The sequence below is a fragment of the Idiotropiscis lumnitzeri genome, chromosome 8 (assembly GCF_059441095.1).
Source record: "Idiotropiscis lumnitzeri isolate Australia: NSW breed Sydney's pygmy pipehorse chromosome 8, RoL_Ilum_1.0, whole genome shotgun sequence".
In the NCBI taxonomy this organism is placed as follows: Eukaryota; Metazoa; Chordata; class Actinopteri; order Syngnathiformes; family Syngnathidae; genus Idiotropiscis; species Idiotropiscis lumnitzeri.
In genome coordinates this window covers 18407582-18422306 of record NC_142398.1, presented here as the reverse complement: position 1 = coordinate 18422306, position 14725 = coordinate 18407582, and the positions used below count along the sequence as shown (strand labels likewise).

Genomic DNA, 14725 nt, shown 5'->3' with positions numbered 1-14725 from the left:
CACCGGACTTTCTTGCTTCATAATTTGAGAAACTACTGATTACATACCTCACGAGTGTGCAAAAAAAAAATCTGGGCCACACCTTACTGAAACAAATGTTCAAGTCAGCACTTTACTTTAGCGTTTGTTTGAGAAAGCAAATAGGTCTAGAGTGTTTCTTATGAAATGTATATATCTTACATCTTATTCAAGTCATAATGTTCCGTGTTGCCTGTGCAATAAAAACCAGCACACGCTACTTTAAAAATAGCTTGTTTTATGGAGAGACGAAAAAGGGGATGGCGCTTTACTGTACAAGAATATTTCTGACTGCACTTGAAGGCATCACTGGGGTGACGTGGTGGGGCGTGGCTTATTTCGGTCGCCAGACTCACCGCGGTGTTGATTGTACTGGCTTGTTATGGAAATCTCTGGAAGTTTCCACACGGTTTATATTGACACTGTCTCGGGCGTGTCGCAGATTTGAAACCGAGCATTGGACGAGGGCACAAGGATCTTCTGACAGTTTTGCATCAAACGACTGACGGGCTGCCGGCCGGGCGGGCAGGATGGGGAAAGACTACTACGACATTTTGGGAATTAAGAAAGACGCCTCTGAGGACGACATCAAGAAAGCTTATCGTAAGCAAGCTCTGCGTTACCACCCTGACAAGAACAAGTCGCCGGGAGCTGAGGATAAATTTAAGGAAATTGCCGAAGCTTACGATGTCCTGAGCGACCCAAAGAAAAAGGACATTTACGACCGATTTGGGGAAGAAGGTAAGCTTCTTTTCATTTGGACGAGGCTGTTGTTTTATTTGCTGGTCTACTTTTGACAGTAGCGCCACACAGACCGACGTAGTCCCCTGTGTGCCTAATGGCGCACACTTGGTAGAAGTTTGCTCTTCAAACTTTTGTGTCTGGGCTCGGAAATTAAAGACAGCTTTTTAAAGCAGCAACTTTGCCCATAGCCGATAATTGTGTTGTTTGGATTCTACGAATTAGCAGATGGATTCAAATAATAAGCAAATATGCTATGTGGAAGTGACGTGTTTTCCTAATTTAAATCAAGCGTCATGCTGTTTAATACTTGGATAGCAAACCGAGTCCTCCAGATTAAATGGGAATGTGGGCCATACACATACATAGTACAATACGTCAGTACAATAATTATACTACTTTTTTTCTATATTAATTTATGACTGGAGAAACGTGTTCGTTGTCCCATGCCTTGCTACCATGGCAACGAGCGACACAGCAAGGTCCCCGTAGAATGAGTCAAACTTCCAATGTACAATCTGTCTACTTACTGTACTTACCCCCCCCCCCCCCCCCCAAAAAAATGTATATAAATCAGTCTTTGTTGTCTTGTGTTCAACTGTGGATGTGTTTAGGCCAGAAAACACAAAAAACTCCGTTGTCAGACCTGAATTAGAACTGTCGATCTTTGAACGTTAATGTCTTAAGTGACTCAATCACAGCCAAACCCCGAGGGCTGGGTGATATTTTTTTTAATTGACTCAACCACAGCCAAAAGTTAATTGTCTTTGCTATTTTAGTGGAAGTTGATCCATGTTAATGCTTGGAAAGAAACTTATTGGAAAAATAGAGCCACACTTGGTTTTGATGTCATTTAATTTGCTTGCCCTAAAATTGAAATAGATTTAAACCAGAAATGTTTTGGTGGTGAAATATATGATAGATATTTTTTATTTGAATGCTATATTGCCGCATTTATGTGCTGCTACAACTTCTTCCATTGCTTCTCCTACTTTCTTTTGGTTGGTGATTTGGGTGCTTTGCCGCCACCTTCTGGCTTCCGCTGGTAAAGCACCAAAAGTAAACACCAACTACCAAAACAAAATCAGCACAGTTGGGGAGTGGGGATTTGGGGTGCCAGTCTGAGTTAAAATTTTAATACATACAAGTTACACCAGAGTAGAAGTCGCAGAACCAGCCAAACGATGAAGAAATGTGTGACTTATTGTAAAACTGATTACTTTTTTATGACAAGTTAGCAAGGTCAACATAGGTAAACGCCCAATCAAGGGAATTTATTGTTGAAAAATGGCATTGTTTATAATGCCAATGGTCAGGTCGTTCCACAGTGGACTTGAGTTCAAGGACATTCAAAGCATCACTATGTATTTTTTTTCCATTTGTTTGTTCATTTGCAAAAAGTAACATATTAGAATTTTAAGCCTGAGGGACATAACACAAAAATGTGTCATCAGACTTATTTGCGTTCTTCAGATTGAGCGGTTTTACTTCATGGTCACTTAATACAATTCTGGAATGTAACAGGCCATTCATTTGTGTTTTTATTATAGCAAAAGAGATATTTTTGCTGTACTAAAGTGTTGACTTTGATGGCGTTTGTAATTTGCATGTTGACAGGAACCAGATTTATGCTCTTAACTCCCGTTTGAGAATGAGAACAGACATTAACATATATAATATTCATGAAAAACACGTGTATTCTTAGATGGCACAACACCATATGCATTTTTTTTCCCGCGGTACATCATGATTTTACCATTCATATTTTATTTATTTTTTTCCTCCTCCTTTATTCAGGTCTAAAAGGAGGCGGTCCTTCGGGTGGTGGCGGTGGTCCAGGAAACTTCAGCTACACTTTCCAGGGCGACCCACATGTCATCTTTTCAGAGTTTTTCGGAGGACGAAATCCTTTTGAGCAATTCTTTGGTGGGCGCAATGGTGGCATGGATGAGGATATGGACACTGATGATGCTTTTGCCCGCTTTGGAATGGGCGGCGGCGGCTTCCCCCGCTCCTTCAGCTCTGGTATGGGAGGGTTTGGCGGTCACAGTAGTGTTGTGAAGAAACAACAGGACCCCCCTTTGGTCCATGAGCTGCGTGTGACCTTGGAAGAAGTGCTGTCTGGTTGCACAAAGAAAATGAAGATCTCTCGCAAAAGGGTGAATCCTGACGGCCGAACGCTGAGAAGAGAGGATAAAATCCTGGAGGTGCAGATAAAGAAGGGATGGAAGGAAGGCACTAAAATCACATTTCCCAAAGAGGGGGATGAAACCCCGACAAACATTCCAGCTGATGTCGTTTTCGTGTTAAAGGACAAACCGCATGCTGTGTTCAAGCGTGACAACTCTGATATAGTTTACACAGCCAAGATCTCACTCAGAGATGTAAGTTCAATATCAATACACCTTTTCAATGAGTTGTAAATACCAAAATGATGGATGTTTTTTTTCCCCTTGATATGTGTAACTCACTCGAATGTTTCGTGTGCCAACAGGCCTTATGTGGCTGCACGATCAACGCGCCTACTCTGGAAGGCCGAGTCGTCACAGTGACATCGACGGATGTGGTACAGCCCGGGATGAAAAGACGTATCAGCGGAGAGGGCCTGCCATATCCCAAGCGCCCCGATCGTCGAGGTGACCTGATTGTGGAATATGAGGTCAAATTTCCTGAGCGGCTCAGTCAAAGCGCCCGGGACACCATCGCCCAGGTTCTGCCTCGGTCATAAACATGCCAAACTGGACTCAAGCCCCACAGCTCCACACACCAATACCAGCCACCCCACTCCTCCCTTAGCTGCCAATTGTATTTTATTTTTTTTGTATAACACCACGTGCATGACACAGAAATGGGCTGTAATACCCAGTTACCCATATTGTAAATGCCTCATTGGAAACTGTAAGATATTTCAGGCTAGATTGTAAATATAGCCTATATTGTTCATGTTAAATTTTATGAACGAGATATTTTGCTGAAATATTTGTGTATAAGGGGACTGGAGTTTAGGCATTGTGTTAACAGCAATAAAAAGTGCAACATTTGAATGCTTGTGATGTTTACTGATCTGTTGACAAGGCAAATGCGTATGTAGTCGCCTTAGAATCCAAGCACTCACAAAATTTAAAAGCGCTCTTTTTTTTTTTGAGGTGGGGGCGGGACAAAGCATGCACACCCACAGCATAGAGCAGGAAATATGAAGTGCAGTCAACAAAGCCTTAAGAGACACAATGGAAGAATAATTAACACGGAGTAAATTAGGCTGATAGAGACGGCGACAATGAGACAGTCTCCCCAAATCAAAGCCGAGCAAATATGACATAGCAAATGTAGCGCTTGGCCTCACTGTAACTACGATGAGAGATGAAAGCAGCTGGAAGCCAAAAGAAGAAAGGCGAAGACATTACTACGGTGGCCGAGAAAGGTAAAAAAAAATCACAAAAGCCACACCACAACAACATATAACTACATTCTGTTGCAAAATCCACATCACTTAAAATAAAAGCAATATAATTAGAATACCGTGCTCACAATTAACGCTTTAGCCCGACGTACACGGAGGCATCATTGGCGGTATTTCTCCATCTTCGTGATCACTCCAATTTGACTTGGAGGTCGCCATCTTGAATGATCACATGATCCAAAACACGTGATCAAGACAATTTACGCAGCTTCGCCAACTCCGCTTGTCGTGCGATTTTCCTGACACGCAACCTTACCTCACCAGACCGAATTACATTGGCAATATATAGAAATATGCCACCAGAAACACTCACCTTGTGTTCGGACTGACCACAGCACAAATGACACACACAAAAAACGTGTCCAAGTGCAATTTGACAAAAAAAAAGAGCGTTTCAAGAAAGGTGGTACACAATTTTTTCCACTCTGTAGGGGACTGGGCAGATTTCGTTTACTCACAGACTTCCCGCACACGTTTCATGCTAAGTATCCGGTAGACCCCGCTTCCACCCGAAGGGTTGATGCCCCACCAGTACCAACTGCACCCAACCCCACACACACCACCCGCTTTTTGTAGCACCCTTAAACATACAATCACCCCTGCTTTAGAGAGGTAAGGGTTTTCCAGTACAAGGTTTTGTTCTCTACTGTCACTGAGCTCTGAATTTGAACTCCAGCCAACAACGTGAAGCATTTGCAGCCAATAACAAGCGGGAACTTAACCAATAAAAGCTATTGCTTGTCCGAGTATCATTAAAATAAATCTGAAAATGACTTTATTAGCAGAGTCACAAGGAACGCGTAACAATGTTTTCCAAGAATAGGTTGAGATACCCGTGACACAGTCAGTAGACGACTGTTTCAAGCCTCCCAGCCTCTTGTGTTGTTGATACACCAAGGCGCTCATCCTTCTGCAGAAACAATAGCTGCAAACACTCATGTTAAGGCTGGAAGATAGTCGTGAGCAGATTGAGCAACAGATAAGGGTGGGCTAGAGGCAATTTGACTGCTCCTACTGCAAGTTATTCATCTTGAACTCCACTAAATATCAACACAGAGAAATCTTTGTATATTTTCTACGCATGGTAGTGCTTGCGCAGGAGACGATTTTGATCACTTGAGTTGTTTGTCTCCATAGTTTTAGCATTCTTGGTTGATGAAGGATGGACATTCTTCATGTTGTCGTGTTTTGCTGCTTCTCAGGTGAGTTTGGAATTTAATCTCATATGAAGCTTTTGTCACAAATTAATGGCATTCATTAATTTTGTTATGGTTATATGTATGTCAAATTGTGATTTCTTTCAATATATAGACATTTTCTATGCACTTCAGACTTCTTTACATCTCGCCTGGAGTGATAAGAATTTATTGTATTTATGAGTTCTCTCAGTGAGATTCACTTCAACATTTCGAAGAGTGATTAAATAGTCAGACCAAAACTGAAAACAATAACTGAAAATGTGTTCAGTCTAGTTTAATACACTTGGTCAAAGCAGACGTTAGAACATATATTTACCAAATATTCACTTACTTATTTTCTTATTTCTCCCATCGTTTAATAAGTCCGAGCTACGGTGACAAAATGAAAGATGCTACAAACGACTTTGCTTTATTTACACAATGGTGACATTTACTTAGGATTTATTTGAACAGTGAAGCACATGCCTCCAAACAAAAACATTTCAATGTTTTACAGGATTATTGCAATTTTAATTTGTCGTACAAAGAGGCGGGGTGGATGTGTTATAAAAACACAGAGACACGTAATACATGTTGAGTGGTTATGATTCGTAAAAAAGAAAGGGGGGGTGCACATATTATTGGTCCTTTTCAAAAATAATATACATTCAACAATTTTAGATTGTCCTGAAATAACTTCAACCAATACTCTTTTTCTAATTATACAAACTAGATGACATGATTTGTTAAATGTTATATGGAAGAATAAAATGATGTCCATTTTTTTCTTCTAAAAGCCCACAGTCAAATCAGATATTTGTTGTCTTAAAGTCTCAGCAGTTCCTCCTGGATCTCCCCCCTCTGCAAGCCTGCAGACACTTCAAGAAAACATTCCATCGATCACTGTGACATTGCCTGCAGCATCAACAATGCTCGCCATTGAGGAGCAGAGTGACCAGAAAGCAACAACCAAACTCTCAGGTTCCGATCATAAATTCCTCTAACTTAAATCAGTCATAATGGACAGAGGGCTTGAGAATATTACTTTGTATGCAAGTTCTTTCACTTAAGGTATTTAACTTGATTTAATGACAATATCTGTTCATATTTTAATATATATACATACATATATATATATATATATATATATATATATATAATATATATATGTATATATATATAAAACCATGCGGCTAATACACCGGTGCAGCTTTTTTGTGGATTTTTCATTCACCGGTAGGGGTGCTCTATAGTTCAGAAAATTTTAATTAGCAAAGTTGTTGCCGTGTTAAAAGGCACTGTTTATGTACCTTTATGTGCATTGACAGTACAAAATCGTTCTGTACATGCACTAAACACGTTTTTTTTTCCAACACTGCGGCTTATAGCTTGGTGCGGCTTGTATATAAATAAATTATATAAAATTCTGAAGTTTGACTTTTGTGCTCTAAAATGGCCATTGAGATAAATTTGAGTGTGAATGATTGTTTAAATTTACCTACAATCGACTGACAACTAGTCTGGGGCGTACATCGCCTCTGGGTTCGGCTCCAGCTCACCCAAGAACCCAGAGGAAGATAAATGCTAATGAAAATTGATGGATGGATTTTTTTTCACGTGAGTTGTTCATGTGAGCAGGCCTTGTGCAGGGATACATGTGGAATAATTGACATTACTTGCAGCTACGTTTTCGGTTTGTTACAACCTGTATTCTTGCTGACTTCTGTCATGTTCACAGACACCACTGTGGTCATCATTGTGTCAGTTAGCCTGGCTCTTCTGGTTTGTGCTGTCATCCCGTTGATGTTCTACGGAAACTGGAGGAGTAGTGCAGGTGACACCCTCAAGTTTAACACGCACCACGACATCGCACCCATACTCAGCCTTACCGCTCGATTCTTTCAGAAACTCCGAAAAGACCAGGCGCAAACAAAAGGGATGTAAGTGTGACTCTGACACAAAGAGTTTGCTGATCAATGTTTACGTAATGGTTTCTCAAATATGTCTCTTCCATATTTGAACACAGGTTGAGGGAAATTCATCAGTAAGGCTGCATTGCGTTCAATCAAGTGGTGGCCCATAGAGCAATGAGCAGAATCCTTTCTTGTTTGCCACGTCTTCCACTCGGCCAGCCAGATCCATAAAAACATGCCAGGATGGGGTTTGGTTGCTTTGTCTTTCCTCAGCAGTGACTATGATTATGAAATGACTCATGCTCGTTTGTAAAAAAAAAAAAAAAAAAAAAAAGGCTCTTTCTCAAGACATGAACTAGAAATGGTTTGATATAACGAATCACCATGTGCAAAAAATTAAACACAGTGGTAATTCTTGCATGATGGTCGAATAGGGCAATGCCCACAACTAGCCACAAGTTGGTACTCTGGTCAAATAAAATGTTAGCTGTTGGACAGTTAGTGTTATATTTTAGTGTTGATTCAATTGTGAGTTAAATGTGAATAAACAACTGTGTCACATAACCCTCATTGTGTTTTTGAGTAGTCTGACTTCATTTCTACTGTAGGAAAGGGATTAATTTTAATGAAAAAAATATATATATATTTTTTTCTTCATAATACAATGGGCTGATCAAAGTTATGTTGTTTTCATTTCAATAATTTTTCAAAGTCAATGTCTTCTCTGTTTTTTATGCAATGCTAAAAAATATATATTTTTGCTATGTTTGTGAAACGCTTTGATCTGAACTTGTCGTGCAGGTTGGTCATTTATTGTAAAGGCTATAAATGTTTCTCAACGACGATACGTGTTTTCGCAAACCAACCTTTTGAGTATACAAAATGGACTTATAGGAAACAGAACAGAGTATTTTCACTTCTGGAAGTCGACACTGCGAAGTGACTTTTTGTTGATTAACTTTAAAACCGGACTTTTTTGTTTTTTGTTTTACCCTGACAGGTTCACTTTCAAACAATCTACTGGCGAATAAAGTATGGATACTTAATTATAATGACCAATGAGTGATTACAAGTAATACACATATTGATGCAATTGCAAAATCGGTCAGTGTAAGTTAAGTAGCTTCAAAGTCGTCAAAAATGCTGTTTGGTTTCTAATTACTATACAAGTGTGTCTGTCGTACTTTTTGTTTCTGCCGACTTTCGCTATTATTTCAAACAGCTTATCGAACAATCATGAAAGTGCCCGGGCGCAGCAAGCATGATGTGACGAAGAAGAATCCAAGCAATTTCTTCGATTTTCCTCTATATAACTGTCTGTGACTGCTAAAAAGCGATACTTTTGTGTTTTTCACACAACTCTTCGTGAGTCCAGCAAAGAAGACTTGGTTTCACTTTCAGGTGGTGGTGGGAAGCATTAGATGTGGACCAGGTAGCTCCTGAAACAGGAAGCGGGCTAGCACATGGACATATAAAGACATGCTTCCTCAGTCCTGCATGAGAGAACCTCAGAGAGGTCTGAAAGTGATGGGAGCAAATTCAATAATCATAATGCTACATATTGAAGGTAGGCTACATGCTTTGCTTATTGTTAAACTACATTATGGTACGGTAGCTCTTCCAAAAACAAAGCAGTGGATGCCAGTGAATTTGAAGCCACACACGTATGACAGGGATCTCTCTCTCTCGCCTCTGGGTGTAATTATTTCATTTTAACATTTAATGTTTTGCATATTTTTCTTTTCTAGTAAACGGAACACTGGTCGCTCCCCAAAACATCATCCTGGACAGTAAGTAAAGTAGACGCTGCATGTGAATGTGTTCAAAATGTAGTTTTCACTGGCAAGAGAATTATTTGATTTTTTTTTTTTAATTCCTAATTATTTATTCATTATTTATTTTGTTTGGAACCAAGAATCAACAATTTTATATTCACTAAAATACAATGAGGTCTAAGGATGACAATGTGGCCGACTGACAGAACTGAGGTCCAGGGTTTGATTCCGAGCTCCCGCTTTCCTGTGTGGAGGTTGCATGTTCTCCCCGTGCCTGCGTGGATTTCGCAAATTTTGTAAATAAACGGTGTGGACAATGTGAATTTAATGAGAAATGTAGGTTTAATTTTTTTTAAAGTAATCAAACAATTTGTTATTAAGTAACATTTTTTAATTAATATTTTTTATTAATAAAAAAATAAAGTTATTTAGAGCCTTGGAATGAGTACTGGCTGATCATAAATTGTTGTTTCTTGCAGAGCCTAATCCAATGCTGTTTGTGGCTGCAGTGCTGTGTACAGTTGCCATTTGTGCGTGCCTTTATACACTCATTTTGCAAGTGACGATGAAACCACAGCGGGTCACCCCAGAACGGAATAGAGAGGTATGTGTGGAAAAAAAAAAAAAAAATCTAAATCTAGGCTGGGAGTCATTCACTGCATGTTTCTTACTGACTTGTCTCCGATTTTGTTAAATTTAAAATTGTAACAAATATCGAATGTTACAAGATATCATGCTTTTTTTAAAAAAAAAAAAGATAATTAAGATAAGATAATAAACAATTTCAATATCCCTTTTCAGGATTTTTTTCCCTATAGTTAAGAAATATAATGCTGCAAAATATCGCAATATTTTCCATGTTAAAAAAATATTTGGATGTCACAAGAAATCAGGCATTTTTTTTATTTATATGCAGTGTATCACGCTAATAGTAGGAACTAAATCCTTAGATTCAGCTTTTTCTTTCTTTAAAGAAGTGTAACTGCATACGTTGACCAACATTGTAATGAACTGCTTTTAGCATGTCTGACAAACACAAGCTGAAGCGGGCCTCCCTTATGCTTTCCATTTTTGTGTACGTGGCCCTCGGTTGAAACATTTTGACATCCCTGCTTGAATACAGTATATGTACCCATCCAACAGATGTCATCGGACTACGAGACCATGATGCCCGCTGTTAAAAGTGAGGATCACTCTGAGGACTCAAGTCCAGAGTGCATCGCTCATTCGGAAGCACCAAAAGACCTCACAGAGGAGATTCAAGAGGCTGGAGGCCAGCTCACCATCAGCGAATACCTCGACTTAGATCTTAGTCAAGTGGAGGAGCATGTGTATTATAATCTCCATGGAAAGAAAATCCATAAGCAGAAACACTTGGGCACTGGAGACTGCTCAGTTTCAAGTTGTTAAGAATTTTTCAAGAAAATAGTCCAAATTCATCTCTGAAGTTCTGGACTTTACACCGTGGATGTTGTGGATGATTTCATTGATGGCACAACGACGACTGTATTGTTTTATTTGCCATTTTTTTTTCTGCTTGCTTGATGGTTGCTATACACTACGCAGCCCATTTGAATTCTGTGATGAAAAATTCCTTACAATCATGGGCTGATTTCTCTACATTTATTCCTGCGAGTTTCACATTAGTGGCTTGCTTCTTACTGAACAATAACCGATTAGACAGTTCATATTGTTTGTGGTTTGGGGGGTTAGTTCCTGTTTGATTAAGTCAGAGGATGACTTTGCGGGCTGAATGAGAAACACAGATAGCAAAGGCTCATTTTTAGTGAAGGCCGGAGCCCGAATCGAACCCACGACCTCTGCACTGTGTGGGCAACGTGCAAACCAGTCGTCCACCGCTCCTCCTCAATCGTATTTAAATAATTGTAACTCTAATAAATTGACACAATATAGAAATCACATTTTGGAGATAATCTCGATTTTCCACAGACCACATTTATTGTAGTGAATGAAAACTGACAAAATTACAAAGACATTTTAATAAATGAAATACAATAACAAAAATGAGAACTAACTAACAAACTACATTTTATGAACTCTGGGAGGGAGTCTTTCCTAGACATGTTGCACATCAGAATACGGCCGGGTTTTTGCATGTGTTTTCTCACAGTTTTCGGAGGCGGCTGTTAACAGAGGAAGTGCGGCAGTAACAAAGAGGAACCAAGCAAAGACAACCAACTCCAATTTATAAAGCAGGACAAGCGACGAAAAGTAAATAAACGAACCGATGACAGCATGAAGATACTTTTCCTACCACAACTCATACTTTTTTCTTTTTTTATGCAAGGTAAGAGAGAATTCATTTTAATTGTCTTTTTTCTAGATGTTCTGTTCTCCCACCCATTGAAGAGCAACTCACAAAATAAGTCATTTAAGAGGTTTTTTTTCTGTGTTTGGTGCAGGGAGAGCAAACATGGCGGTTGAAGTAACAGGAGTTTCTGGGGAGGACATTACAATAACATGTTCTGATAACGGTGCACCTGATCTTGTCAAATACTTTTGCAAGCGATCCTGTAAACGTGATGAAGATGTTGTCATAAAAAGCAGAGGGGCAGAATGGCATTCACAGGGAAAATACAGCATCAGAGATTTAAGAAGCACGTTCAATGTACGAATCTTTAACCTGACCAAGGAGGATGCTGGTACTTACTTGTGTGGATGGGAACGTAATTTCTGGGATACATACCAAGAAGTTGTCCTCACTGTCAGAGAAGGTGAGTGGATAAAAAACTCATGTCCTCTTTATTGGGCAGCACTAGAAGAGATTTTTTTTTTCCCCTCACGCCAGCTAAATGCAAAATTAAGTTTTTATTTTATACACTGGCAGAGCTAGAGTCAGTCTGCTTTCACTCCAATGTTGAACAGAGAGTGCCCTCTACAGGAGTCCAAAAATACTACAACTGGTTCATGAAGCAGATTTGAAGCTTCAGTTACCCATCACTAGTTGCGGGCCATTCATGTGACGGATTTTCATTTGTTTCACATCACTTTTTTTTTTATTTATTTATTTTTTTATTTTACAAAAAAATGTTATTCTTGACAAATTATGATATGAAGGTTTTTCTCAGTGTAGCCGGTTTGGGTTTAACAATACTTGACGTTTAAAATGTTTTTGTTCAGCAGTTGCTATCGAAATGCAGTGTGTCAAGCAGAGGCTGGGCAGTCCCATTTTTGGGCCCCTGTTGTACACTCCCTAATCAGCTGCAGGACATTTTTTGTGATATTATGAGAAAGCTATTGAATGAACAATGGTTATTGTTGAGATCACACGCGGGAACATTTGATCAGGGTTGAAGGTGCTCTCCAAGTGCCCGCTGCACAGAAAGGTGACCTCCCTCGCCAACTTTATATCTTCAGCCCGTGGAGGACACGAACAAATCATTCATTCTTCTGCCGTGGCTTTAGTACATTCCATCAGTGTTCACGCCCACTATGGTTCAAAACGTCATTTTAAAAAAAATGCACCCACCCATGTCTATTTAGACCACCCCTCATCTTTAAAGTCAAGGAAAAGAGAAAGAGATTAATCAAATGAAAGATGCTGAATACATGAAATTCTTTTCTTTTGTGGGTCTTCATTTTCTTGTTTCCCATGTTCTTTTTTTTTTTTTTTTAGGAACAACAAAGCAGCCCGAGGAAGTCAAGCCAACAACAAAGTTGCCTGAGCAATTTCATCCAAGTACTTCCTCATCTAGTAAGTTATTAGTTGGCCATCACACACTGATCAAACACGTAAGGACCGGATGTGTAAATGATATATTTCTAAGAACTGATTTTGTCTTTCTTTGCAGTGGAGCCATTGTACATCGGAGCAAGTCTTGGAATAATCACACTAGCACTGGCGTTAGTTCTTCTCATACACTTCACAAAGCAAAAACGGAATATTCGCACATATTCTGGTATGAATAACACACAAGGCCCTAGTTTTTTTCTCAGCGCAAATGTTGCTCAAGGCGCAGTCTTACTCCACATGGGTGGAGTTTTCTCTCTTTTATTGTTATGCTAGATTTTCCACGAGTAGAATCGGGCATGATGGGTCGTTTGTGCGCCGTTGCAGGGATGGAACCAAGTTGAGTCTCGGCCAAGTGTTGTGGCATCCCTGGTTTGCATTTAAATCACGGCAGTCGGAGCACATGAGGGGCTTGACATTGCAGAAACAGAAATATACTTGCAGGGGTCCCTGAATGACATTGGCAGGTAAACTGCAAGATCTCCGCTTGCGGTTGATGTCGTCGCCCTCTCATGTGACACGGATATTCTTGGCAGGTAAACTGCAAGATCTCCGCTTGCGGTTGATGTCGTCGCCCTCTCATGTGACACGGATATTCGTAGCACGTTGCACCCTCCTTCTAGTGATGGGAAAATGAAGCTTCAAGATGTTTCATGAACCAGTTGTTGTATTTTTTGACTCCTCTAGATGGCACTGTTGGTTTAAATAAAGGTTTTAAAAAATGGTAAGTCAGTGTGCTTTAGGCCCAATGTTGAACACAGAGTGCCATCTACAGGAGTCCAAAAATGTACAAATATATATATATATCTATATATACATATATTATTACACCTTTCTCGTCTTCAATTATAACACTATTTCAAGATCATATTTCCCCTGTAAGTACAGTTTGAATAATGTCAATGTGCTTTTTTTTTTCACAGGAAAGGAAAAGGACGAAACCCTAAACTATGCAACGGTTTCCAAAAAAGAGGTCAAATCATCTGATGCCCTTCTGTCATCTGCTGCTCAGAGCCACGATGCCATCAGATATAGTGATTCCCTGATTACCCAAGACGGCCTCCACTATTCCACTGTCGACCACGCCAACCACATGGACAGAAGCCAGGTCTCTAATCAGTCTACAGACGTGACATACTCCACCATTATCCTCACCGATGAATCAGCGGTGTACTGCAATGTCTGAGCACAGTGTGCATCACCATGACAACGTTGTATTCCATGGTATGGATGAGCAATTAATAAAATAACTAACAAAAGTACATTTTAATTTATAATGAAATAAACAGAAGTATTTTGCCTGTTGCCCTGCTGTTATTTTTACCTCGCTGTGCTACTTTCCGTTTCAACTTGTGAGTCACAAGAAGAGTCACATCCTTATTTTAAAATACCATGCAAATGTTTGAAGTTAGGTCCTTAAAAGAGAAGCTGTACATGTTTTCAAACACAGTCATGAATGTAGAGAATATTAGAGATCATAATACAATATGTGTCGTGTCACATATTGCAGAATACATAACTATTTATTGACTGAAAAAAAAAAAATTTTAGAAGTCAAATCATAAAACATTAAATGTTTCTGTCTACATCATGACAGGTAAAACTATTTTTATTTTTTATTTTAATGAATATGGTTTTATTGTTGAAATTTCAAACGTCTATTTTTCCAACGTTACAATTGAATGTATCAATTATGTTTTTCTCAGCCTGCTTTTCTTGACAATGACAGTAGGCGAAAGTGGTAATCAAGCGTTCAGCAATACATGTGAGTCCATAAAATAAATCATGAATAAAAATCCAGCGGGATTTGTTTAAAGACGGAATAGAAGACATTTTTTTATGATTTTAAACTGAAAAATCACACCCCCAAAAAAGTATGAATAGTCACC

General features: G+C 39.3%; 3 protein-coding genes and 1 long non-coding RNA gene across 5 annotated transcripts; 3 read left to right on the top strand and 1 right to left on the bottom strand.

Moving 5' to 3' along the window:
* Positions 1-343: 343 nt before the first annotated feature.
* Positions 344-3803, top strand: dnajb1b (DnaJ heat shock protein family (Hsp40) member B1b). The gene is made up of 3 exons (XM_088303225.1): positions 344-759; positions 2557-3143; positions 3254-3803. Exons 1-3 carry the CDS (start codon positions 549-551, stop codon positions 3485-3487), a joined length of 1032 nt encoding a protein of 343 aa, XP_088159351.1. The 5' UTR covers positions 344-548; the 3' UTR covers positions 3488-3803.
* On the bottom strand, positions 1603-4727 carry LOC148332522 (uncharacterized). Its single transcript, XR_015844668.1, has 3 exons — positions 4288-4727; positions 3231-3400; positions 1603-2960 (listed from the first exon to the last, which is right to left on the bottom strand). It is a non-coding gene; the product is annotated as an uncharacterized LOC148332522 (long non-coding RNA).
* LOC148332521 (uncharacterized) lies at positions 3924-7781 on the top strand. 2 transcript variants are annotated; one of them, XM_088303227.1, is made up of 6 exons: positions 3924-4180; positions 5357-5421; positions 6229-6378; positions 7136-7231; positions 7303-7337; positions 7424-7781. In XM_088303227.1, the coding sequence occupies exons 2-6, from the start codon at positions 5382-5384 to the stop codon at positions 7478-7480; spliced, it is 378 nt and encodes a 125-aa protein (XP_088159353.1). In that variant the 5' UTR covers positions 3924-4180; positions 5357-5381; the 3' UTR covers positions 7481-7781. The 2 variants fall into 2 exon arrangements, with proteins under 2 accessions (XP_088159353.1, XP_088159352.1); XM_088303226.1 differs by lacking the exon at positions 3924-4180 and adding an exon at positions 4383-4831.
* A 3473-nt stretch (positions 7782-11254) lies between these two features.
* On the top strand, positions 11255-14141 carry LOC148332520 (CMRF35-like molecule 8). The gene is made up of 5 exons (XM_088303293.1): positions 11255-11393; positions 11509-11820; positions 12723-12800; positions 12898-13005; positions 13760-14141. The coding sequence occupies exons 1-5, from the start codon at positions 11342-11344 to the stop codon at positions 14020-14022; spliced, it is 813 nt and encodes a 270-aa protein (XP_088159419.1). The 5' UTR covers positions 11255-11341; the 3' UTR covers positions 14023-14141.
* Positions 14142-14725: the final 584 nt, after the last annotated feature.

Bases quoted from the DNA above. Each gene is read 5' to 3' on its own strand.
- dnajb1b (XM_088303225.1), top strand. From the start codon at position 549: ATGGGGAAAGACTACTACGACATTTTGGGAATTAAGAAAGACGCCTCT. The intron at 760-2,556 runs GTAAGCTTCTTT...TCCTTTATTCAG, and splicing joins CGACCGATTTGGGGAAGAAG to GTCTAAAAGGAGGCGGTCCT. The intron at 3,144-3,253 runs GTAAGTTCAATA...GTGTGCCAACAG, and splicing joins CCAAGATCTCACTCAGAGAT to GCCTTATGTGGCTGCACGAT.
- LOC148332521 (XM_088303227.1), top strand. From the start codon at position 5,382: ATGGACATTCTTCATGTTGTCGTGTTTTGCTGCTTCTCAG. The intron at 6,379-7,135 runs GTTCCGATCATA...TCATGTTCACAG, and splicing joins AGCAACAACCAAACTCTCAG to ACACCACTGTGGTCATCATT. The intron at 7,338-7,423 runs GTAAGTGTGACT...ATTTGAACACAG, and splicing joins CAGGCGCAAACAAAAGGGAT to GTTGAGGGAAATTCATCAGT.
- LOC148332520 (XM_088303293.1), top strand. From the start codon at position 11,342: ATGAAGATACTTTTCCTACCACAACTCATACTTTTTTCTTTTTTTATG. The intron at 11,821-12,722 runs GTGAGTGGATAA...TTTTTTTTTTAG, and splicing joins TGTCCTCACTGTCAGAGAAG to GAACAACAAAGCAGCCCGAG. The intron at 13,006-13,759 runs GTATGAATAACA...TTTTTTTCACAG, and splicing joins GAATATTCGCACATATTCTG to GAAAGGAAAAGGACGAAACC.